General features: G+C 46.4%; 1 protein-coding gene across 2 annotated transcripts in view; it reads left to right on the plus strand.

The window, feature by feature from the left end:
• The first annotated feature begins 3,969 nt into the window (after window positions 1–3,969).
• Window positions 3,970–25,824, plus strand: part of LOC309879074 (deubiquitinase DESI2-like) — a 53,785-nt gene continuing 31,930 nt past the window's right edge. For both annotated transcript variants that reach the window (XM_082762388.1, XM_082762389.1), the window contains exon 1: window positions 3,970–5,238. In XM_082762388.1, coding sequence (XP_082618514.1) covers window positions 5,200–5,238 — 39 coding nt within the window. In that variant the 5' untranslated portion in view covers window positions 3,970–5,199. The remainder of the gene's footprint in view (window positions 5,239–25,824) is intronic.

The following is a 25,824-nucleotide window of genomic DNA, read 5'->3' on the forward strand; positions in this document are numbered from 1 at the left end:
GTCTGCCTGAATTCTGGTCACTTTGATTCCCTATACCTCTGTGACATGGGGTTGATGGTGTATCTTTTCTCTTGCCATTTACCTGTGCCATCTCTTTAAACTGCCACCTTTCCTTGGGTAGGTGCACTGTCTTCCTGTCTGTTCACATAGTTTCCAATAATCTGGAACCCTTCTCCCCCCTGCAGCTTCTGAACATCATGCAAATAAATGATCTGAAGATGTGGTTGGTGAAAAACTGTGAAACTAAACCTGTTTAGCTCCTTAGGTATATTACACTAGTTACTGATATTCCTCTTCACTGCATGCACTGACTGCTCTTGAACCATTACTTAGTGCCATGAGTTTGCAGTAATGATATTCATAACTACTTGCCTAATCTTTAATATCAGAATGAACATGGATATTCAGCATTTCCATCCTGATTTCCAGGTTAAGTCTCAGTGTATATTGATTTGTCTATCAGCTGACAGCATTGCTTTATGTAAACAGAAGTGATAGAGTCCAAACTGCCAGGGACCTGAGGCAGGAGTAGGCCCTAAAGACCCTGCCTTTCCTCCCCCAGCCTTGTCTGTGGCCCAGAAACTCCATTTCAGCCCAGCCCAGAGCCACCAGCCTCTGCCCCAGCAATGCCTGCCCCTGTAGCTCAGGGGGAGGCTGTAACTCAGGCTGTCCCTTCAGCAGAAGCCAGCCTTCAGCCCTGAGAAACAACCCAATATTCAGAAGTTGAGAAGTGTAGCTGCAATGAGATAGGAGACAAAATACAAAATAAAGAGTGGCTCAATGAGGAATCAAATGCAAATATTAACTTTGCTTCCTCCAGCTACTAACACACACCTAGCTTTCAGCTATGGATCCCCACAGGCTTGGATAATTCCTTTAAATCCTTGACAGCTTATCCTGCCTTTTGTGGTGCAATCTGAAGTTAGTTATTTCACATATTGCTTTACCCAGGGCGAAGCACGGACCCTTTGCCATTGCTAGAATCCTGTGCTGATTTCCTCTCTCTATTTTTTTCTCATATCCCATATTCAACAGCCAGACCAAAATCAGTCAGCTCTGTCTTATGTTGCAAGTGTTTTGGGTGGAAGTGAGATAAAACTCTTTCAATCAAAATGCCTCTTGTGGCACTCCTGGAACAAGGCTGCCCACCCAGGAGGTGATTTATTGTAGACGGAAGAAGAGCAATGCAACTCTCTTTACATTCTAGAATATCCTCCACCATCCTTAGGGACTTGATAAAAACTATCTCCAGTTTGTAAAAAGGCCTTTTTATACTTCCTTTAAAAAGGATGGTCTTGGCTAATGTACTCAGAATGGGATAATAATGACAACTTGACGTGGGCAAAAGCACTATATACAATCCAAAATGACAAGTTGTCGAAAAGGATGATGGACAGCCAGGGGTGGCGTACCTGATGTGGAGATAAGACCATTATGTGTCTTGAAGTTTAAACTTGGCAGCCCAGCTGTGAAATGTGCCTGAAAGCCCCATTGTCTGCTGGGTTGCTAAGGAGCCTTTGAAATTAAGGAAAAGTGTTAATTTGAACAAGAAATTCTGATTAGCAGTGCAAGTAGACAGGCACGACCATCATCTCTAATACATCCATGAGTGCTCTCTTGCACTGCTGTTCTTTTTGTTCTTGTCCCCAGTGGAAAGGCATAGCACTGTTTTCAGAGCCCAGCAGTGCCACTTTTGTCACTGGGAACCTGGAGGAGGTGGCTGAGGTGCTCCCAGCTACAGCCTTGGTCATTGTGCCAGGCTGTACCTGATTCTTGGTTTTCTATTTCATGTTGTTTGGTGGCATTATTGTCTACTTTTAACCCCTTTACTGCACCTCTCTATTAATCTAAGAACACTTGTAAGACCACATTGATTTACAGACAGTGATCCTTGAAGGTGTGTGCCCTTCTGTGTCATGAGTAGTAAGTATGGAAGGACGAAGTTCAACACAAATGAATCCTTTCTAAGGGGGTCCAGGGATGTGGAGAATCTCAGAAAGTCAGCCCTTGCAGCAGGCTGTTTAAATGTGAACAAAGGTGTTGTCTAGCCTTAGGCATATGTATGGGGAAATGCTTGCTTCTGCTGTTTCCTAAAATTAGCATAAAAGGTTAAAAGAATTCAAAACAGATCCCAAAGCTCGTTCCAGCTGCTGTAATCAGTAGTAAGAATTTCCCTTTTCCTCTCTATTTACAAGTCATTTAAATGTTAATGCTTTTTAATGCTTTGATTATGGTGCCTATTAGCAGTGTGGCTATCTGCAGAATTGTACTCACACACCTGAAATAGAACAGTTCTGCTTCTTGAGTGGAATCAGCCCCAGCTGTAGGTGAAACACTTTAACATAGCCCAAAGCAAGCCTTGTAAAGAGTGTATATGGCTGCTAAACAGCTTATATGAATGTCGGGACATTTGTATTCAGACTGACCCCTTCTATCAGGAGTTACAATAAGTCTCCTAGAATAAAATGGAGTGAAAAAAGGAATTTTCAAAGGATCACCCAAAAGGTGAGGCTGTGTCACTGTGTGGAACAACTTCTTTCCATAAGCCTATGAGGGAGCCTAGAGCAACTACATTCATAATGTAGCTCTCGCATTTACATTTCAGGTTAGGTGGAGTGAATCCTGGTCTTCGTGCACAAGTGACATTTACTGTATTTCCTACAGCAAAAGTCCTTTAAATAACAAATGCATGTTTAGACTGGCTTTGATCTCCAAAAGCAAGATGAATTTAAAGACAAGCTTTTAGCTTTAGTTTTGTTTCTTCTTGTATTTCTAAGTTTAAAAGTAGGATTTTGGTCTTACTCTTTCCTTGGGTGATTATTTTAGAAATGTTTTTAGGACAAAACATCTAAGCTTGTGACTGTCACTTTTCTGAACTACTAAATATTTATAGATGTCTGTTGCTGGAATGTGGGCCTGGTTTAAGCCTCTTCATTTATTTTAGAGAACTTTGGGCACAGCAGACATGGGAATTAATTCAGCAAGTAAGCATGTGGACAAGTGTGGGAAGAGCTTTTGTGCTGCTCTTCCCTTCCAGTTACATCAGTTGGTCTAATATAAGCTATTCCCTCTCCTTTCCCTTTCTTGTGTTCCTAAAACATCACCACCACCAGAGCAGCAGAGATACCCCAAAGTAACAGTCTCGGGATATCTTTGACAGTTAGCAGGAGCCCTGTGGGATTCAGTAGGAGGTTTGTTTTGCAAGTTTGGGCGCAAATGATGGTGCTTAGCTCCTTGTGGAGGGAGCCTGTCATTGCTTAGCAGTCCTTGTATGTTGCTGGGGGTTTAACCTGTCCTCTGAGCAGTGCCTGGATCTGTGGTGGCAGGGAGGAGGAGGCAGCCTTTCCCACCGGCACTGGCTGCTCCTGCAGGCCTCAGCCAGCTGGCTAAAGGCACCCAGCAGGGTACCTGGGGTTGCTCGGAGGGCTGGGGGTGCCTGGAGTTGCCTAATAACCCACCCATGGGATAACTACCCCAGATGACATTGCTGTGCAGGACTCCCTGCCATGCTGCACACCCCAGACGTGGCTTTCCCCTTTGGAAGCGTGTACACTTAGGGCAAAGCCAGGTCTCCTCTGGCACCGGCTGGGGGGAAAAGTTTCCTGGCAGGCAGCTAGCAAGGCAAGACGTGGATGTGCTCACCGCCACACAGCCCCTGCTCGCCGCCTAACCGGTGGCTGGGCAGGCTGCAGGGCTGTGGGCTGTCCTCCTGGCCCTGCCCGAGGGAGGTGAGCGCTTCCCCCGGGCGGGATGGGTGCCCTGCGGCCGGGGACAGCGCCGGGAAGGGCTGTGGCATGCTGGGCTCTGCTGATGTAACGGGCTCCCTGCGATTCCCATGCAGAGCTGGTTGGCTGAGAGCTGGCGGAGAGCCTCAGCTACGCCTCCAGCTCAGATGAGGTCATCCCTGCTATTTATTTATTTATATAGATCGATTTTTTAAAATTTTTTTTGGGGGGTGGGGGGGCTGCTCCACAAAGTCTGCGGTGCCTGAGCCCCTCAGGTCACGGCGGTGATGTGCACGGCGCCTCCCGTCCCTGCCTGCAGGAGCCCCCCCCCAAAAAAAATCCCCACTGCGCCCCTTCCCGGCACCATCGCACGCCCTGCTCTCTCCCTTTAAAGCGAGAGGAGGAGCGAAGGGAAGATGAAATTACCGCAGTGGATTTTATAATTGACTCTCGCATCCAGGTCGGAGGGGAGCTTTTGCTGGCAAGCCACTGCAGAGCCGACCGGCCGCGTGAGACCAGCGTGAAGTAGCTGCAGGACAGGCGAAAGAAACTCCGGCCCCCGCCGCTGACAGAAGTGCAACTCCGGCCCTTCCCCGCCCTGCCCCGTGCCGACATGCAGCCAGCCACCGCCAGAGGCCGGGGCAGGACCCCCTGTCCGTCAGCCAGCAGGAGCTGCCCGGCCCGGGACGAGCCGCTCCCGAAATAAGAGCGGGGAGCCCACCCGGAGCCCTCCTCCCCGCGGCCCCGCCGCCAGCCGCCTCAGGCGCAGCCGCCAGGTCAACCCGCCGGGCCGGGGGCGCCATGGCCCTGGCAGCATCCCGGCTGTGCCCGGGGGGTGGCCGGCCCCTTCCTCCGCTCCTCGCCACCGTCGAGCCCCGCGCCGGAGCCCCCCTGGCACAGCCTCTTCGCCGCGTCCTGCCGGGGGCCGACAGCCCCCCTCCCCGGAGCGCCTGAGCCCCGGTTCCCCCCATCGGGGCTCCCAGCGGATCTGCAGCCCTCAGCACGCCGAGCTGCCCAGAAGGACGCCGAGAGCTCATCTCCCCCCCACCCCTGCTCCTGCTGCTGCCCCCGGAGCCAGAGGAGGGCTCGTCCCTGGGGCTGGGGCTGGGGCTGTCATTTGTGGGATTCACACACCCCGACGGTGGCCGTGCATCAACCTACAGACCCCCGGGGGGCCAGCTGCAGAGTTAGAAGGAAACCCGGTATCCGTCACGCTGTGGAGAGGTGGAATAAACCCTGTACAACCAGCAACACCAGCCCAAGCCTTCCTGCCTTCTTGCAACCAACTTTACCCCGCACCCCGCAGCCGTGAGGTTTCCCTCCTTTCCTCCTCCCTCCGCTCTCCTTCCCTGGGAGGCTGCAGGATGAGGCTCTTCCTTCTGCCTGCCTCAGGGTGAAGGCGTACCCTGGGGGCAGCACCGCACATCTGGCAGGGACTTGAGAGGTTTTCATCCAGCCTCCGCTGCAATCAACAATGGCCAATGAACCGGTGATCCTCAACGTCTATGATATGGTGAGTGCGAAACAGTTCGGGCTGTGGGAGCAGAGGGACGGGGAGGGAGCTTGTGCTCGGAGGCAGGCATTGCACGAAGAGGAGCCAAGCACAGATCCCCAGGGAGGGGGATGTCCACCCTCCTCCAGCAGCCTCCTCATCTGAATATGCCATGTTCTGGCTGTCAGAGATGACGCTGACCACTGTTGTTTATTTATTTTTTTTTTCTTTGAAATGTTCAGCACGTTGTGGCAGATTACAGGTAAAACCGTGCTGGATTTTCTGCAGGATTTTTCAGGAGCAGCAGTGGGTGAGGGGAGGACTTTTTAATTTCCAGTGTCCCAGTTAAGAAAGATGTGATCACCTCTCTCTAGGAGCCAGCCAGTCGTCATTTAATTTTGAGTGATCAAGGACTGCCAGGCTGTGAGGAAGGGGTAAGGATATCATCCAGGGATGAGAAACATCTGTAGAATTATATTAAGGATGTGGTTTCTAGGCTAATAATCTGGATCAGTCCCTCGTATACATGAGATAGTAGTTAATCATTGTCTCTGAAGGTTAATTGGAACAGCAGGAGTAAAAAGCAGTCTGAACTGATGAAGTTTCAGCACAGGGAGGAGCATAGGGACATGCTGCTTGGAAATGTTTCCTGGAAGTTCATAGCGAAGCAAGTTGCTTCCCTTGCCCTCCTTCTGCAAGGGGCAATGTCAGTGGAAACTCCCTGGGCGAACAAACAGATGATCTCTGAATCCCATCCTTGGGACAAGCCCCCAGAAAGAAGAAGGCTTGGCACGACCTGTTTGCTCTCTGGCCCAGCACAAGTTTGGGATAGACGTGTTAAGGTGAGGAACATTTTGATGGCAATGTACATCCTCTCCTGCATTTATGAGCTAGTGATTAAAAAAAATTAAAAAAAGTTTTCAAATCTTACAAAGAATTGAGTGAACTTTACTGGGGAAAATATAACTTTATGTGGCCCACGTCCTGACTGGCTCTATACATCCAGCTATCCAGCTCCGTACTTTTAAGATTATGGCATACTTTTGCTTTTTGTCATCAAAGGGTGACAACTTTCAATAGGAAGGCTGCAGAGTAATGTAGGTTTCCCTGTTGGGAAAATCCAGTGAATAGCCACCAAAGGGTGGGCTCTAGTAAATGCCAAACCTCTTCTCATCACAAAGATAAAGTGATCTTTTGTTGGCTGAAAAAGGTAGGTTATTTCCTGAGGGAAGAGGGGGTGGTAAGGACTCTTCAGGTAGGACTGTGTCTATGTTGAAGGACAGTCTGGAAAGCACAAGAATAGCTTGAAGCTGCCTCTTCCCAAGCTAGTATTGGCAAAGGTGACCAAATTGGTGTAAACTCCTTCCCTAGACTTTGATCTTGAGTGTTTAATGGTCAATTGCTTGGCAGCCTGAACTGCGAGCTTCCCCAAGCAGTTCTTCAAGCAATAGGTCTGGTAACCCAAGCAGCTGGTGGCTAGATTGTGGTAACAAGAAGCTGACATTGCACACGTACACACAAGAGTTCCTAGCTAATAATTTGAAGAAGGTAAAGGGGTTGTGTTGCTCTTTTGTTGTATGCACTGTCTGCCTTGTTGTTTTTTTTTTTTTCTTTTTTCTTTTTTTTTTCCCCACTTTGTTCTGCTGCTGGCTGTGGTCTGAACTTTCCTCTCAGTCACTGTTGAGCTGTCTCAAATCAGTTAGTATTTTGGTACCGAGCTGAAGGGATCTGGACAGATTTGGTCTTTGCCTTCTCTTTAATGTCATTGACACCAAAGATGATGCCCAAAGGAAGCTGTGGAGAAGGAACTTGCTGCTCATGGTCACTGTGTGCTGAGATGGACACCCAGACACAGTGAACTGAATCAAGGTCATCAGTTTAATTCAGACTGAGTAATTTTTGCGTCCCAGCAAGCCACACAAACCTTCCTGTGTCAGTACTAACTCCGTGGGTTAACCACAAGTTAATGCTCTGTACATAGAAACCATTCTATTTTCATATAGCATCTGTTTGACTACCACTGAGTCACCTCTAGTTCAAATCCTACATTATGATTATTGAGGCTACATGCTTTTCCATTGCTGCTATGATTTTATCACCACGGAGTTTGGAATGCAGCCATGCAAAATCTGCACTTTGTTACACTGTGGTGGGGAATTGCGGGGGAACTGGGAAATGAGCACATTTGCTTGAATGACTGTTGGAAAACTAGTCTCAAAGAAAAAAAAAAAAAAAAAAAGACAGCTGGGGATAACAATTAACTGGATGTAAAGCTCTGCTTTTCTGACAAGGAACATGACCCCTGTATGGCATCTGGAAGCACTTACACTGCAGGAAAGCTTACCCTTAGGGCAGAAGTTCAATTATGGGCTTTGTGCAGCTATGAAATACCCATTCTGTGTAGTCTTGTGTATTCAAAGATTATAGCCATTTATCCTTTTACCCATTGGATATGTACCATGCTTCTTTTAGGGGAAAAAAAAAAAAAAGCTTATGCTTAATGAGGTGTTTAGCACAAATAGCTAAAGCAAGTAGATCTATTTATTAGACTTATTTTCTTCAGCGTAAAAGAATTGAGCAAAAATCACTTGTATTCCAAGTGTTCAGAATATCTTCATTGAAAGCAATTTCCCTAACCCCCAGCATGCAGAGTGATTATATCCTGTTTTATCTGTTGCTTAAGAGCTTCTACACACCAGCACGCACTTGCAAAAAAAGACCGGGAGGGAGAGCTTTGCTGCTCAACAAGGATATTTTAAAGAGTATGCATGATGCTGAAGTCTGATGCAAGCTCTAAATGTGAACACAGAATAACAACACAGATCAGGGGCTTGATTGTGGATGAGTCTCTCCCAGTCTGAATCTCTCTCTTGCATGGACTTAACCTAAGCCAACAGCTGTTTGGAGACCTGCAGGAAATAACTCTCTCTGTAAAATCTATGACAGAGTTTGCTCCGATCAGTCAGTTATCACTTTACTTTTGGAAAGATAAATCAATTTCCTCCTCATAACTTGTTGATCCCTTCCCTCCAAACCCCCTTAATAAGCTGTTCGTCATGGATGAGATCTTGCTTAGATCACAGGGTTGATTTTCTTCAGTCAGGATCTCATTCTGTTTCTTTATTGCTTTAATTCTTTCTGTCTTGCTTTGGAATAGTTAACTACATCATTGTAACGTTAATGAATGTCACTTCCTGAAATCTGACATAAGAGTGACTGCAAATATTGCCTAGGTTTAAAGCTTTAACAAGCTAGCTAAATGCATTCAACTAAAAATAGTCATTTTGGCAGAGATTCAAGCTGGGGGCTCCCATCATGTTTTCAGCTTATTGCAAAGCACATTCATGCTATTAAATTAAAAGAAAAGATATTTACATCATTGCTGTCCCTTTTTTATTGTAGGTATAGTTGTCCTGAATTTCCACTGTCTTTGCAGCTGATAACATACAAAGCTATCATCTTGATCTGCTGGTATTTTTACTTGTACTTTATGCTGGTGAAAACAAGCCCCTGAGATGATCCTTCTCCCACCTGTATCCCATGGATTCCACTGACATTGCTGATCATCCTCTCTGGAGTGATGGGAGTTAAATTACGTTCAGGTCACTGTAGGTGCGCTAGCTCTGAGATTTCTCCCAATGACATTTAACTTACGAGAGTTAGCAAAAAATGTAATTCCTTAAAATGGCTTTTCCAAATTCTTTTAGTTCTTTGTGTCCTTTATGTCATTTGCCCTCTAAAGGGCTGATGGGCCATGGCTGATAGCAAAGGGTGGCCCTGAAGATGACAGGTTGAGGTCTCTCTTGCTTCACTTATTAGTGGATGACAGTGTCATTTTGATTTCTCCGTCACACCACCGAGTGGATCAGCCAAGTAGCCCTGACAGAAAAATAAACACTGCACAGTTCCTGTCCCCACGGAAGTGTTAAAGACCTCTGTTTTATGTTTGTGGTGTTACTGCTTGCAGCCTGTGCTGAAGTAGGGGTGGCATTTTGGCCAGCGGCTGTAAAACTATGGTCGTGTGTGTTGTTTCCAGGAATTCTGGAAACCTGAATCTCACCACTGATTTTTATCAGTGTGGTAGAACTGAGCATCCTGGGAGGCTGTGTCAGCACAGAAGGAGGCATTTCTGGGGAGGGAGGGAGGAAGGTGTTAGTATACACTCACTGGAAGAGAAATCTCTACATGTCACCAGAGTAGTGGACAGAAGGAAGCACAGTGCAGCAAGCACTGAAGTTACTCTAGCTCCTCTCTCTTTTGTGTACTTGTGTATTCATGTTCAAGGGCCCAAAATTTCAATAATCAGCCACAGAAATCACAAGTGTCTGTCTTCACTACCAAGGTACGCTCCAAAGCTCCTTGCGTTTTGCAAGTTGTCACTTAGTTCATTAGGAGCTGATGAGCCCAGAGGGGAAAATTACATTGAGTGCACTGTGACCACAGGGTTGGCACCCTGTGGTGGTGGCAAAGCAGCCCCCTCATTCTCTGCAAACGTCGAATGAGCTGTGGCTCTGGATGGTGACAGTGTGGTTGACCTCCACTGTCCTCTCTCTGGTGGTGACACCACAATATCTCAGCAGGGCCCAGTGTGCTGTAACGAATCCGTCCTTCTCCCTGGGAGAGGAGAAGTAGTTTCAGCTGGGCCACCAGGAAACACGGTCTGTGCTCCTCATAGCCAGGCAGCAGAAGCTGATTACAGCCTGGGAGTGGCTCAGGTGAGGAGAAAAGCTTCAAAGAGCTTGTTTCTGACTTTATAAATGCCTTTGGTGTGGAGCTGGGCTCAGGGATCAAGGTCTGGCAGCAGGATGTTGCCTCAAGGAGGGGGAGCTGCATGGAGCAGTCTGGCTTTATTCTCAGTCCCGGAGCAGAGGTAGGATTTTCAGGTGAGCACGTTGTGGTGGGGAAACCTGCTTGTGGTATTCTGCAGCAGGCCCTGGCATAGGGTGAGGGTTGGGTGTTGTTTATTTTATGTGCTCTGAGAAGAAGCTTGTCAGAGAGTCTCTTAGTAGAGAGGAGAGGCCAGTGATCAGTGAGGAAAGATGTAAAGCTAGAGGGTCTGTATGGCCACAGTATAAACACACAATACTTCAGTGCTTTAAGCTAATTTTTCTGTCACAGAATAATATTATGGAGATAAGAGCTTCTTTTCTTCCTGCTATTTTTGGCCTTCTGCTTGAACAAGCATTGCTTGCATCTGATTTGGAGGTGGTGACGTGTATACAGGATTGAAAACCAGTGCAACCTTACCATTCTAGCATCCCTTTTTGGCTTCCTATGCAGGTGGAACAGGCAGAGTGAGTCTCCTGACCACTGTAATTATGTGCTTTGAGACTGAAGGAATTAGAGGTTCTTTGTTCCTCCAGCTTCAGTACATAAGGAGTCTTTGAATCTGCTTTAGAAGCTGCAGCAAGGATTGCAAGCAGAACTCTTGATTCTCTGGAGCAAATGTTTTAAGCACTGACTAGCTTGTGGAACATTTTATTATCTCTCTATTTGGAGGGAAGAGTGAGTCTAGTTACTCAGAAAAATGTCAACATGTTTGTGATTACTGCAAGTAGAGGTCTCGGATGCTCTCAGCTCACTTAGTCAGAAGGGAGAGGCGAGAAATCCTATTGCAGGTGGTGGTCCCCCTTCTGCACTACTCAGGAGTTGTTTATGAGCTGCTATGTATAGAGAAATACTGCATCACCTGACTGCCTTTGGTATTCCAGGAAGCCAAATGGAAAGCAAAAGGACTCTTTCATCAACTAGCTCAATAGCTGCGGAGTTTCCTGCTGGGATGAGCTGAAGTGATGCTTTACGTCAGTACAGCAACTTGTGGTCTTGAAAGATGAAGTGATAGAGAGTCGGTGGGATCTCTTCTTTTTCTTTTCTCTTTCATATGTTGGCCAAACAATATATTTAACAAATGGAAAACAAAATGCAAAATTGCTTTTGGGAGTTTTTAATTAAATTCTGGCATCTCCTAATATATTTTAAAAAATAGTTGTTCTGAAACACAATCCCCACTTCTTAAAACACATTAAATGAAATGTTTTGACTCTTCCTAAAAATGTTTGCCAATCATCTCTCGCCAAAACTATTTGCCAAATCTGAATCACTTCATTTCTCAAAAACACAATGTTCACTGAAGTTTTCCGTATTCTTGGAAAAGCTTGGTAGGTGTATGATATCCTTATTTGTTCTGTGACCAGTCGCAAAGCTTGTAAGTATTTAATGAATAAGCCCTGGCTGAGGAAGATCTCTGGTATCTTATCTACTTCACAGGCTTCTTACAGGATTAGATTAAAGGTAGATCCTTAAATTGCTGAGTGACAAGGGGAAGATTATGGTCTTGGGATTTTACTTTGTCACTGACTCTTAATTTACACAGAACCTCACTCTGCTGCCTTCAGACTGTATCCCATACAGCATGCTGTGTAACAAAACAGACTGGTGAGATAGCAGTTGCCTGGTGTCTCGTAGTGGGTTTCCCCACAGTGTTGTAACATGTCCTACATAAGTGCTGAACTGCTTCTCTTTCTTTGAGCAACTGAACTTGCTGCTAGTCACAGGCGGCAGTGGGAAGGGAGGGCTGATAGATATCAAATGCTTGTTTTCTTTGTCTTCCTGGAGCTTTTAATTGGCCGCCTGTTGGCTTCTTGGTGAGATTGTTAAACTATGCTCATGCTGCCTAGGTCTTGGAGTCACAGTAAGTCAAGTGGAAAAAAAAGGTCCCACTGCAAGATCTGTGATGATAATACACTGTTGTTATATGTTATGTGTTATTACATGTGGTTATGGATCCAGAGAAATCTCTGAGGAAAACGCTTGGTTAGAAGCCAGAGAGACTGGGTAGTCCACTCCTGCAAATGAGGGGAAGTAGGACAGTAGAGCAAGTTGCTCTACCGGGATGTCAGCAGAGTCCTTAGCCCAAGGTATGAGAGGGCTATCCGTGGCTTCACTTCTCTGGGATGCAACATCTCCCAGTGCAAGCGTTTCTGGCTTTAAAAATAAATAAATAGGATGTTATGGCAAATCTACAAGCAGAACATCCAAATTTTCAAATAAATCAAAGCTAGGCTTTGTTTCTGCTGCTTTTCTCCGAGTCTGCATCAATTCAATTGTAGTGACATCAGGCTGGCCGCAGGCAGACCAGTCAGAGCGGGGTTGCTGCCTGAGCGCAGGAGCGAAGGGAAGAGGAAAGCAGGTCAGTGATGCAGAGCCCTGTGGTGTAGTCAGCGCCTGAGTCAAGCCCGTGGGAAAATGATGAAATGAAACTAGACGTCCCTTCTTTCTTGCATCTTTGGAGAGAGGAAATCAATTGGAGGAAGAAGAGATAAAGCAGCTAATACACTGAGCTGCAGCTGAGTCCATTAGTTCAAGAAGCAGCAATCGGGATATGGCATCTGATCTAACCCAATTAAGAAGCTACAGAGTAAGTGGCATGGCCTGGGTTAATAAGCCCAGCGATGAAATGTGCCCATTTATGCATAATAAATGTTTTTTTGTTGTCTTAGCAACAGCCTGGAGATGCATTTATCCGTCAGGAACAGTCTGGGTTGATGTTGTCAGGGTGACAAGCCGGCTACCTGTCCGCGTTGCTGCTCATCTTCTCCAGCACCGCAGTTCTCTAGCTGATTACTCTAAGCTTGGGTATGAGATGTTTGATGATCTCCATCTCCTGACTGTGCCTCTTGACTGTACGCAGAGCATTGCTCTTTCCAGCTACAGCATTCACCCCGTCAGCAGCTTGTTGAACCGGTGCTCTGCTGCCCCGTGGGACGACTTGAACTGGCTCAACTGGAGCATCGTGCGAATTCACACTTCTGTGAGTGCCACATGTGCTAGGAAAGCTGCTCCACAGTGTGCTCTCCTTCACATCAGCATCAGTAAATACACGAAACCTTAGAGTGAGGAGAACTAAGGAAAGGCTAACACGGTGCAATAAATGCATGAGCTCTGCTTCTGGAGCAAAGCCTCACAGGTCCCTTGTTAACCCAGCAGTGCTCGAGTTGGCTCCTTCAGGTGTTAACCTGACCTAGTGCCTCTAAAGGGCTCAACGCAAGGCAGCCTGAATTCCTGGAGAGGCAGGAGTTGGCTTGTTTATGGGCAGGATTGCAGGTATACATCCAGGTTCTCAAGGCAAGGTCAGTTCTAACTTCACAGAAAATTTATGTTGCTCCTGAGACTTATTCTTTAACCTCATCTACAGGCAAAGTCATAACCTGCTGACCTGTCTCTGAGCATGGCTTTGAGAGAAATGGTGGTTTACTCTTGAAGCCATGTAGAAGCTGGCTTCCAGTGAATTTCTCTGGTGTTTTTGGAGCTCCCCCCAACACCGAGGCAGGCTCCTTGTAGAATGTGACACTTCTGGCAGCAAGATTTAGCCTATGGCTCAGTAGGCTGTCAAGGTTCCTAAAGTCACTTAGATTATTATTATTTTTTCAAATCGATCTTAGTACTGATAAAAGTTGATGGGTTGACAGTACTGAAGACTGTCACTCTTAACCAAAAAGATCCACGCTGGCTGTAGCAAAGCAGACCCTTCTGCGTTTTGTCTGTGGTTTGTAGGTTTGATGCACTCCGGTGCCATGGCTCAGCTGGCCATCAAGCCTCCTAGCGAGGCAGCCCACGGGGACCACTTCTACATGCAAGGGGGCTTCTGTGGAGAGCTGAGCACCAGTGATAGAAACAAAGCCACCAAATTGGAAGAGCTGTCAGATCCATTTCTGAGCGTGGTGGTAGGCAGGTATATGCTTGTGCATTGGTGAGATGGACTGAATTTAAATGGGCGTCCTAGGACTGCAGGCTGCTTTGGTGGCCTGGGTTGCCCTTATTCCGTGTTTCAGCCTCTGTTGTTCCTGTCATCATGCCAAGATGACGTAGCTGAAGCTGGGGAGGGAGGCAGAGATCGATCAATGTGCTAAATCTGTGTTTCTGCTGGGGAAGAAGAGAAGCAAAATTCACAATGCTGGTGAATCTTTCTCTTGCAAACTGACTCAAATTCCTTTGGGGTAAAAAAAATTTTGATGCTGTTCTAGGTAAACACTGAATGTTCTTGTATGAGAGGTCTAGAGGAGTGAAAACATTTCTGTTACTTCAGAGCTTTATCTAACAAGTACATGAATCAGTGAGATTTCTCATCCCAGAGTAAAACATGAGGCCATGTCCTAAGAGTGGAAAATTGTCTTAATTGGTAAGTTAGTTTTTCAGCTTTGAACATTAAGGTGTCTGGAAAAGCAATGATAAGGGTAAGAGAAATGCTGTGGTTTACAATTGATCTTTGATAGACAGGGATGCTTATCCACATAAACAAGTGCCAGGTGCTAGAAATGCTTCCAGCATTTCAGCCTGTTTAGTAAGTGCCTTCATCATGTGGGTCAGCACACAGGTCAGCGGCTGTGTGACTGCTGATGGATGCACATCTCCGGGAGATGGAGGACCTGGCACAGTGAAAGCTCTGTTGATAACATGCTCTGCTGAACCTTCAGCCCTGGATCTGTTACTCTGCTTTACCTATAGTCTTACTTAAATCAGCAAGGAACTGCAGCCCCTTTGGTGATCTCTTCAGTATCTTCTAGTGATTTGTAGTGGATATTGATGCACAGACATCGGGGCCATTTTAGGGTGCCCATCTGATGTCTGGCTTCCTCTCCGTAAAGGTCCAGATCTCCTTCCTCATAGATCCTGTTTCATAGCTATCAACTTGTGGAGATGGCTGGAGTATCCTGTGGTTTTGCAGATGGCAATGATGTGCCCAGAGGTTCTGACACAAGCACTGTGCATGTGCAGGGGGAGGATCAGCGGTATTTCTGCACTTGACTTCTACCACCTAGAGTGCTGATTCATTGAGAGTGACAGAGACCTGGATAAAATCCCTGAGGGACTCAAACAACTGCCCCTTCATGCAAGTCTGCCGTAGAGACTGACAGCAGGATGCTCTGGGTCTGGTTGTTCTGGGTCTTTTATGTCAAAGCACTTAATTTTTGATTGGAAACATCCACTTGCCTACTAAGAGTGGGTCCTGGCTGTTCCAGGAGGGTGTCCAACTTCCCCTCGCACAGACTGAGGAGGCTAGAAAGTTGGTCTGTCCTCTCCTGGACAAGTGTCTGGACTCCTCATTGTCAAGTACAAGCGGAAAGCATTACTCTTCCTGGTAAATAAAAGTCTACCTTGCTCTTCTCTCCTCCTATTGCTCTGCTTCCATTCAGGGCATTTTTAGACAGACATCAGGCAATACTGGATGTTTCCAAACCTGCAGAGGCCAGAGCTGGAAGTACGTATCCCAAGCTGAAATCCACCCACTGGCTTTGGCTGGTCTGTCTCCAGTTCTAACATCGCTGTTCTTGATTGCAGTGTCATTTGCTATGCCCTTGTTCACTCTAATTTTTATGGCTGCTCATTATCCAAGGCAGCTGGCTATCTTCTCCTTGGCAGATCTCTGGAACGTGGAACCGACCTATTCTGCTGCTGGAGCGCTGTGCCTTTTGTGCTTGCTGCTGTGAGGATATTGGGGACAAATGCTTTGACGAATGGGTTTTACTGAACCAAACCAGAACAGAGTAATTCCAGCGTAAGCCAAGCAGAAACAGAACAGAGAGAGGCAAAATGAATGGGTCCACTTCAAGCTTGGGTCTTCACGGGGCCAGAAGGGAAGCACTGTGAAACTTACCATTTTTGTATAGGTCTCATGAGCATGAGAGCTGTGGCTTGTTGAGAGCAAAAGGCTCTGTGAAGATAAACAAATGCGGACCACGTGGATCCATGCAAATTCTGCTCATTTTTACTGTCTGGGCCAAATCCTGGCTCTTCCCTTGGGCAGAGTGCTGCTGGCAGGAGACACCGCATCGTGGTAGCCAGAGCCATGGCAAAGCCCAGCCAAGCAGGCAGGACACTCCTGGGGGGGAGGGAGGACAGAAGGGCATCTGTCCCAGCACCTCGTTAAGTGCACTGGGGACATGTCCCTCTGGCCTTGCAGCACTGCTGGGTGTCCCCTTCTGTCCCTTGTATTCAGGCAGAGCTCATGGAAGAGAGCACTTACGGGAATTGAATCAGGAGGCAAGAGAAAAGGGGGTGGAGAGGAAGATGCTCCTTATGCTTCTTTCTCTCACAGCATTTCTTCTTCAACACCCTGTATCCAAACAACACTCGAACTTTTTCAGCATCCTTTACGACTCCCCCTATTTCTGAGAGGCAGGAAGCAGGCTGGAATAAAACTGGCCTCTTCCAAACCCTTCCCTGCAGTGAAGTTACGCTAGGAGGCTAGCATGTCTATCTGTGTCTTTTTAAGTGCTGTTTGTTACATGGCATGTTATTGAAATGCTCCAAGGATTCCCTTTGTAATGTGTAATTACTGTGAGATATGCAGCTCAGTTCCTATTGCAGCTGTTGTTTTGGATAATCTCGATACAGTTAAAGCTGTTGCTGGATCAAACACGTTTATGCAGATAGAAAATTTTAAAGTTGTTGTAAAGAACAATTTAATAGTCTCTAACACATCAGGTGCTTAAAAATCCTGTACTTGGTGCATCTGAACTGAACTTGAATTCTGCTTCTCACACCCACAGGACTTTGAAGCACATTTCCAGCTGTCTGTTACCTCTCCTGAGGTCTCAGAGGTGTCTCATTAAAGCTGATGTTAAAGCCTATTAAATACACGAATGCAGCTTCTGAGGATGCATCTCATTTAGCTGAGTTGTCACCAGGAATTGGCAGGAATCCTTGCTGCTCTGATCCCCCAGTGACTGGGGTAGCAAAAGCTACCTCGAGAAGCACGGGATAATACCTTCTTATGTGTTGGGAGACAAAAGGAAAAGCATCTGGATAAGGCTGCTGGCGTCCTAGGGGCACACCAACCTTGTCACCTCGCCTTGCTGGCTCCCCTCCCTCCTCCTGCAAAGTGCAGCCTCAGCTCACGGAGCCTGCAGATGGGAGGCATCTGTCCTTGAGCTCTGTGTCTCCAGCCAGTTAATTATTAATCATCACAATATCCCTTGTGTCGAGCTTCTGAACTGCCCGTGAAGCATGGAGAACTGTTTTATCAGTCGAGTCAGAAAGGTTTTGGTGCCCTGCCACTCATTATTTGTGAAGTTGTTTTCTTAGGGACTGTAAGCACTCAGGAATGGATGAAGCCACCCAGAAGTGGTGACCATCTCAGCTGAGCCCCATACCAGATGCCCTGGTGCTACCAGAAACGTGCGAGCAGGGGCAATGCAGGTAGGAGCAGGGAGACCAGAAGAGTTACGCTTGTGTCCTGGATCCTGCAGCAGTCCTGGTGCTGTTCCACTGGGTGTGTTTGGAAGTGTAATGCTCCTGCAGCATAGGTATTTTGTCTTTTATGGTCCCCTAGTAGGACAAGCACTTAAATGTTTATCTCCCTTGAAAGGCACCTGAATGTCTCTTAAATCCCTGGGGGGCACAACTGATCGCCTGTCTCTGAGATGTGCTGCTGCTTACCACTGCTCTAGAAACAGCGGGGTGTGTGAGCACACGTGGGGCTCTGGGACTTGCCTGCTGTCTGTGTGCAGGCAGTTGGCTAGCCCAAAAGAGAGGGGCTGAACAGAGACAGACTGGAGAGCACACATGAAAGGAGGATTATTGCTTGGCTTGCATCAAGATGTAAGGCATTTCTCAGTGTTGGGAGTATTCAGGTGTGAAAATCTGACCCCCAGCTCCTTCTAGCTGGAAATATTGGATAGGGAGTGACACCAGTAGTTTATTTCTGTTTTAATTTTGATGACACATTGAAGCAGATCTGAAAACAAGCCCACATCCTGACTTCTTTCCATTCATTCATAGGGCAGTTTTTGCAAACTTGTTTCTTTCTGCCTGTCTGCAGAAGAAGCATTTTAAATGATGTCATAGCTCCAGGATCACCCAAATAAAACAAAGGTCCTGTTATCTGGTCCTGAGCAGCGTGGCACAAGGCACCTTTCCTAAACTCTCCTGAAGCCTTCAGCTGGTGCTAGTCTTAGTGACAGCTCTACCTAAACGCTGCCAGCATCTGAGCTCTCTGCAAAAGTGTTTTGGAGCACTCTGAGATTTCCCTCTGGTAAGAGCATGTATCTAACAAGTTTCTTAAGCTGACAAGTGAAGGCAATGTTATACTTTTTGCCACCATTTGAAATCCTACTGTATGAATTTTTGGGTGATGCAACTGAGCAGACCTCTTAAAATGTGTGACCTAACCTCTGCACTTTACTGCCCCTGGGATGGGAGTGGGGCTCAGGTGCTCTGGTCCTCCAGGTTCTCCCATCCTTCCTTCTGTCCCAGGATGCCTTCAAGCAGAATGGAAGAAATAACGGCGGGCCTCGCAGGAAGCTTTTTTTCCCTCTCAGTAAATTGATGATGGATGGTCACTAATTAGCATAGATAGGGTTGAGTTCACTCATCTTTCATTCTCTCCTAAGATAGCGTGATAGTAGGAGACCAACTCATATTTATGTGTAATAATAGATGGGGAGAGATGTTTTTTCCTCCTTTCAGTTCAAACATAACATCATGTTCAATGACACCACAATGTTTTTGTGAAAAGTACAAGTGCTTTGAACATGTGGGAATCAAAAGCTCTAAATAGACTGTGTAATGCTGCCAATGAAGCATGTCCTTGGACCCTCGCCGAGAACAACCAAACCTTCATTTTGAGTAAAGCACTGGATTTTGAGAAAGAGAAACACCGAAACCATAGTCCTAGTCCCCCCCTCAGTCGTACTTCTAGCAAGGCACTTAAATATTTCTGTCTTCTGTTGTCTCACCTGTACAAAGTGCTCTCATTGGGGTGGGTGGAGAGGCTTGTGGGGTGCTGGAGGGGTTACAGCCCTAAGCACTGCTTGGTGTCTGAGGTGTAACTGCTTGGGGTGGGCTGAAGGAAGGGCAGAGAGCAGCAGGGTGCCTGGGGGAGCAGCCCTGTGTCCTGTAGCCTCGCTGTGTCTAGGTGGGCACGCTCCCTGTTGCAGCCCTGCTGCTGCTGTCCCTGGGCTTTGTGTGGGTGGGGAGGTCTCCTCGCTCCTTTCCCCCTGCCTGGGGAGGTTCTTTGAGCAATCAGCCCGTGCACCTGCTCCTGGCCTTGCTTTTACTGGCCTTTGACCGCATGTGGCAGATGAACTATTTAGAGGCAGCTGCTAATTCTGTCATTAGCACCCTGACTTCCTCAGAGAAAACTGCTGGCTTTGTGACAGCTGAAATCTGATTCAGAGGGAGCATTTCACTTCAGCATGTACAGAAGCAAAGGGAGAGTGAGGTAAGGGGGAGGGAAAGGCAGCGCAGAGTTTGCTATTCGTTTAATTCTGAAAGGAAAGCCCCAGCAACCCAAGATGACGGTGTGCGAATCACAGAGGTGGATGCTGCTTGAGGGACTGAGGGTGCAGAAGCAGTGTGTAAGAAAATAATGCCGTGCGAGGGGGCCGTGTGCCCTGCATCTTGCCAAGATGCATTAGCTCCCAGAGAGCAGCGCTCTGCTCCGGGGGCTGCTGCAGATACTTGCCAGCTTAAAGCGAATTTGAATCCCTCTGTGTTGTGCTGCCGTGGCAGGCACTAACAGAAGGGTACTCGAGAGATCTGCTTAGCCTTTTCAACCCCAGCACGTGATCCTTGCTCAGCCTTCTCTTGTGTACGTCCCAGCACTTCCCCGGAGAAGGAGAAAGCTGTTGTTCTCATCCTGCAGCCGAGGAGCTGGCATGCAGCGAGACCGGCTCGGCTCATCCTTAGGTGTCTTGTCGCTGTGCCATCTCTTGGGTTTTCATTCAGAGTTACGTTTGTGAGACTGTTCTTCCTCTTGCCCAGCTGTGGCTGCTGAAAGTACTCCTATTTTTTTATTTTTTTTTAGGGACTGTGACGGATGTCTCTAAGCAAAGCATTTTATTGAGGCTTTCCAGTTTACCTGTGCTCTCCTTTGATGGAGTTCAAATAATTTCCAGCAGTGGAGGGACTGTGGGTCAGAAGCACTCTTCCCGTATTCATTCTTCTTGAAATGAAAGCTCTCTGTTGCTATTATGATTTCCAATTTGAAAGAGAACTCCTAGGATTTCGTGTCATACCGTGACACCAACAGGATCAGAGATGGCTCTTCCCAAACCAATTATCTTCCAGAACAGCTCTGGTAATATAATTCAAGAGGCTTTCTGAGAAAGATGTTACTTAATAAGCAGGGGTAGATGAGCCGGAGCTAGAAGAATTAATGCCCTGCTTGTTTCCTATGCCTCTGTACAAGCCTTGGACTGCAGAGATGGGGGAGAAACAGTCAGTCCTGGTTTTGCCCCAAGGCTAGGCAAAAGGATTTGCTTGTATGTCCATCTACCCAAATTCATCCTCTGCTTTAGAAGTGCTAAAAAATAATTTGGGCCAGCCTGAAGGCATGGTGCTGGCCAGTTTATACGGATTATCGCTTAGCTTGATGGCTACTGGGTTTGAAAGTTGTCTTATGTTTTCTCTGAGACTTGTCAAAACAGAATGCTGCCTGGCGCTTGGGGGATTGGAACGGGGTTATGTTACACACCGGGGTTACCAGAGGGGGTGTGGGTAGACACTGTGTGCATGTACCTGCTCTGGGGACAGCTTGACAGGCGGCAGGCTTTTGGAAAGGACTCTTTCAGCAAAGGAGGGGAGAAAGCATCTGTCAGTAAGTAGATGGATAAAGATGCTCTGTGCTGCTCTTAAGAGGCACCAATCATCTTTATAACTCTGACAGGTGGCAATGGGGCAGGGAGAGGAGGAAGAGATTGAGGGAACTGTGTGGGTGGTGGAGAAATTAATCCTAATGAATTGGAAAAGTAAATCCACAGTGGGCAGAAAGCTTTGGATTTCTGCCCTGCTGGATATGGATAAACACAAGAGAATCCCTTTTGCACGCAAGAGCTAATTGGGCAATTACCGTGTAATCTCAAAACCTTTGCTTAAACTGTATCCTGGCTATCAAAGAGTGAGACGGATTCTCTTCCAGTGGCTCATAAGGCTCGCCCAGAGTCTTCCAGATAGGAATTTGAAATAGGTCTCCTCTTCCTCTTTCTCTTGGGAAATAAAACTCTGCTCCTTTTTAAAATCAGTGTTATGATGGGAGAACTAGTTTTCGGGAGGCTTGCTTCCTTTTAATGTTTTCACACAGAAGAGAGCACATGAATGTAAGAACGGCCAAACTGGCTCAGGCCAAGGGTCCCTCTAGTCCAATATGATTGTTCTTCCCTCAGCGTCTGCCTGTGGCCACTGCTACTTATTGGTGAAAAGTCTTCGCTATCCCCTGCCCTGAAATGACTTTTGCTGGCTTTCTTTGATGGGTCTTGTATCTGACAGTGAATAATTACTTCCTACCTACATTTTTTGTGCCACCTGCAGAACTAAAGCATATCCCTCTGTCTCGTGATCAGTTACATCATTAAAGGCTTTTTCTGAAGAATGTAATCAAAAACATTTTACAAATTAAAGTTAGCTATGGCAGTAAGATCACTGCTTTCTCCACATTCACTGATTTTTTTTTCCAAAGAATACCAGGAGGTGGATATCATAGGACCTACCCCCACAGAAGTCATGTTGACCCTTATCCAAAAGATCATGTTTATGGAACTATTAATTAATGTTGTTCTTTATTATAGCTTCTGTTGGTTAATTCAGTCCAGATGTCCAGCTTGCAGACTTGTAATTCCCTGTTTCTCATGTGGACCTTGTTTTTAAAGATTGGCAGTACAGTTGCTACCTCTGGGTGTTTGGGTCCAAAAGACGTTTTCCACGAGAGGTTGCCCAAAGGAATTACTAGCACAGCTATTCTGTTCTTGTGCTTCCTCCGTTGCATGTGTGTTGTTCTGGCCCTGGGATTCTTCATGGCTGATTCCTCCTGTTCTGTCATAAACTCATCCACGTCAACTTGAAACAGAGCCTCTTATGATTTTCTCGCTCTTCCTACTCCTTCTACAAAAATAAAAGTGGGAGGTTCAGGCATGGGACACTCAACAGTTTTCCTTTGGTGGAAACAAGAAGGCTCTGCTGCAAAGATTTTATTCAGTTTCTCTGCAATAAACATGTCAGGTCTGAGTTCTCCTTTTACAGCGTTGCTATCACTTGGCCCTACAGATTTTCCTTTTCTGACGTGTTGAAGGAAGGATTGATGGAATAGCTAGATGTCACTGGAGGGGCTATTCTTACCCTTTTCAGGTCTGTCTAGAAGTCTAAAGTGACAATGTCTTTATCTGCTGTTGGAAGCCCACGCTCAGAGATGATTTGGACGAGGAGCGATCCTTAAGAGAGCTCTGTTGGATATTTTGATGTTTTCTCACCCCTATTTCGTGAATTTGTGTTGTCTAAATCTTTTACATGATTGTACTTGATCAAAAACCTGAGTGCTACAATGGAAAATGATTCCACGTTCCACAGAATGCATTTGGATGCTCCCAAAAGCTTGGGTGGTATTGGGACTTCCAAGCTCACTGCTGACCCCTGCTTGCTTCAGCCATCTTCCAAAGGCTCACTTGTGGTATGAATGTGGTATTCTCCATCCGATCTCTCTGAACACAGTTGGTATTCTTTCTCTTGGAGGGTGTTTTTTCTTCAGAGCTGGCACCAATGCAGTGATTCAGCCCTGGGCTGGTCTCACATGCATCCTTTGTCTGTTGCTGCCTGATCAGACATGATGAAGAGCCCGTACCTTGCTACGACTGAGATGGAAGGGAAGAAAGCAAAGAAGATGCTTGCAAACACAACTGCCCAAACCCCACTGGTGTTGGAGTGAGGTAATAATCATGGCTGTAAGGCTGCCCAAAATAGAAATGCAGCTGATGTCACTTTTTTTTCTTCCCAAAGAGGGGAAGATGATGCATTGATGGCTGGTGTGTATATATATATGTATATCCAGCACTGTTTTCATGCTTGGTTACCCAGAAGCTGCTGCTGCTGGAGGGTAGAAAACCAAGATGTGTACTTTTTCTTGTGGCTCACAGTGTACAAACACACCAATACATCTTTGAGGATGAAGTAAGCTGGGAGAGAGTTAAGAAAACCGCTGCTTTTGTAGTTTCCTTGCTGACGGAGGCTGACCTTTTTGCAGGCTAAGTATTGACACAGCACAAGCATTTCCAGGGATTCACAGCACTCCTGTGCAAGTGGCCATGTTGTGGAGAAGGTTAGGAGAAAATTGTTCCCCTAAGGAGATTTCTCAAGGACAAGTACATAGTGCTGCTCCTCTGGTGCAATACTGGGTCTGATTCTGGGTTTTATTATTAAAAAGTATGTGAAAAGAGGTTGATTGTGAGTCTAGCCATGGCTGGCTTTGAACATGCTCTTAGGCATGTCTTCTTCACGCCAGTGGAGCCCCTCATAAAAACCAGAGTTAAAATGTTGCTGTCCTCTAATTCTTCGCTGTATAGGTGCAGACTGTATGTATGTTTGCACGTGTGGTGCATGAGTGAATATGTACTGTTTCTTGTGCAAGTTTAATCTATATTCTATGTGGAATGAGTTAACACTCTCCTGCTTACAGCATGCTGGTACCTGCCTTCTGCTGTGAAGGAACTACTTGTGATAGTGACAGAGGCCCGGCCATGAACTGGAATTCCAGTGTATTTCATGAAGCCACTGTAGAAATCGGAACAAGAGAGTTCTGGCTCCAAAGAGATTGCAAGCTGCTTGGCAGCTACATCTGGCTGCATGCATGCAAACAGGGACTGGTTTGCAACCCCATCTGGCTACCCTAACTGCTAGCAAGAAGAGAAGTCTCAGATGCAAACGTTTCTGTGGTCATAGTGTCCGGTCAGATAAAACTTTATTCCCACTGTGGCGTTTTCTACTGCTATTTTTGGTCTCTTTCACTGGAAGAGAGACTGAGCAGTATTTTGAGGTGTTGAAGGGAAGCACAGTAGAAGGAATTGTATAAATGATACCAAACTTACACTTCTTAGAGCAAATGAAAGTTTACCATAAGATGAAATACAGCAGCTGGGCTGCTGATCTTATTTGTTTGATGAATCTGTTTACCTCTTGCATGTATCCATCTAACTCAGGAGAAGGCAGATATATGGAGTGGGAACTGAATGGTCTCAGATCTATCCATTCATCACTTTCATGACTCTCATTCCTGGAGTGTCCAGATACTTCCCTGCAATATAGAATAAATATCTTTCTTTTCTCTTGGTCTGCGGGATAATTAGCTTAACTTATAGATTTATGGCCACTTGCAGTCCCCAGCTTGCATGAGTGAACTTAAAGAAAAGCAAAGTGGAAGAAATGAGACCCACATCTGTCATGCAAACCCCTTCATCTCTTGTGGGAGCCATGCCTGCACCTAGGTGAGGTCCAGCTGTATGGAGTTCTGCTCTTGTTCTCCTGCCTTACTGTCTGAGCATTGCACAGAGCCAGTGGACCACTTTAGAAAGAGTGCAGTATTTTTTCAGGTCTCTGTCTCTCTGGGCAGCATTTTTGGGTGAGCATGGAACTTGACTTATGGGTTTAGTGTTCTACTATTAAGAGCATGGGCTCTTAGTTTTGGCACTAATTGAAATGGGAGTGTGCTTGGAGTGTTCTTCCTTGCTGCTAGAAATGAGTTACCTTGCTTTTGAGAAAAGTGGTGGCCTGTTGTCAGCTAGGACTAAGTGTGCATGTCTTTTTTTTTTTTTTTTTCTTCTTTTTTTTTTTTTCTGCAACACTTCTCTAGGCATCTAGAAGGTTCTTGAAAGGACTAAACTAGAGGGATAATTTAATCTGAGAGCAGATGTCTTTGATGCTAGAGGATGTTGTGTGCTAGATGAGGCATTTATAGTGTTTACCTCTTTCTCCTATGGTAGCCTGGCCACAGTTCAGACTAGCTGTCTACCCTGCATGCAGGAGAATTTTTTGGCAGGCCTCTCAGGGAGCTGGCAGATGGTACCATTTGCATGCTGTGGTACAGATACATAACCATTTCCCTTTTAACTAAAATAAATAGGAGCTGAGATGCAGTTGCAGTACCTAATGGACTTTTATAGAGACAAAAAAAGTTGGGGGTAGAGGATTTTTTGGTGAAACCTATTATATATAGCAAATTCTTTTCCTTGATCTTTCTGAAGTATTTCCTTATTGCACCCTTCCCCTTCAGTCCCTGATCTCCTGGGTACGTGGCAGACATGGAGACTCAATAAGGTGCACGTCCATGAAGAAACCAGCTTGCTGAATCCCTGAGGTTGTTTCAGGTCTGGTTTTAGGCACGTGCAATGCACAGGGGACTAGCACAGAAATTGTGTTTTGGCACAAGTCTAAGATGATTACTGTGCCCAGCAGATGGGAGTTACTTAGGGCAGCCTGAACTGGTCCCAACGCTGGTCTCATGCATGCTGTGTTGGTTTTGAGGTGGAGGGTAGGGTAGGTTTAATGTTTTCCCAACGGAGCTGCACATGTGGCACGGTTGTGCCTGTCCCTGTGCATGGGGGTGCATGACTCTCATGAGAAGCAAGCAGAGGTTATCCCATTGAAGGGCTACACAAATAGCCACCCTGTAATCTGAAATTATTTTCACCCAAAACAGTGTCTCCATATTGCTGAATGCTGATGATTTGCTGCCAGGCTCTGCTGCTAACCGTAATCTCAGTCTTTCAGTAATGGATGGCCACTAAATGATGCCAGATCTGCACATCCAGTGCTGCTTGTTAAAGTGGGAATCCTGGAAAGAAAAAT

Source organism: Aythya marila, assembly GCF_965140915.1.
Source record: "Aythya marila genome assembly, chromosome: 5".
NCBI lineage: Eukaryota > Metazoa > Chordata > Aves > Anseriformes > Anatidae > Aythya > Aythya marila.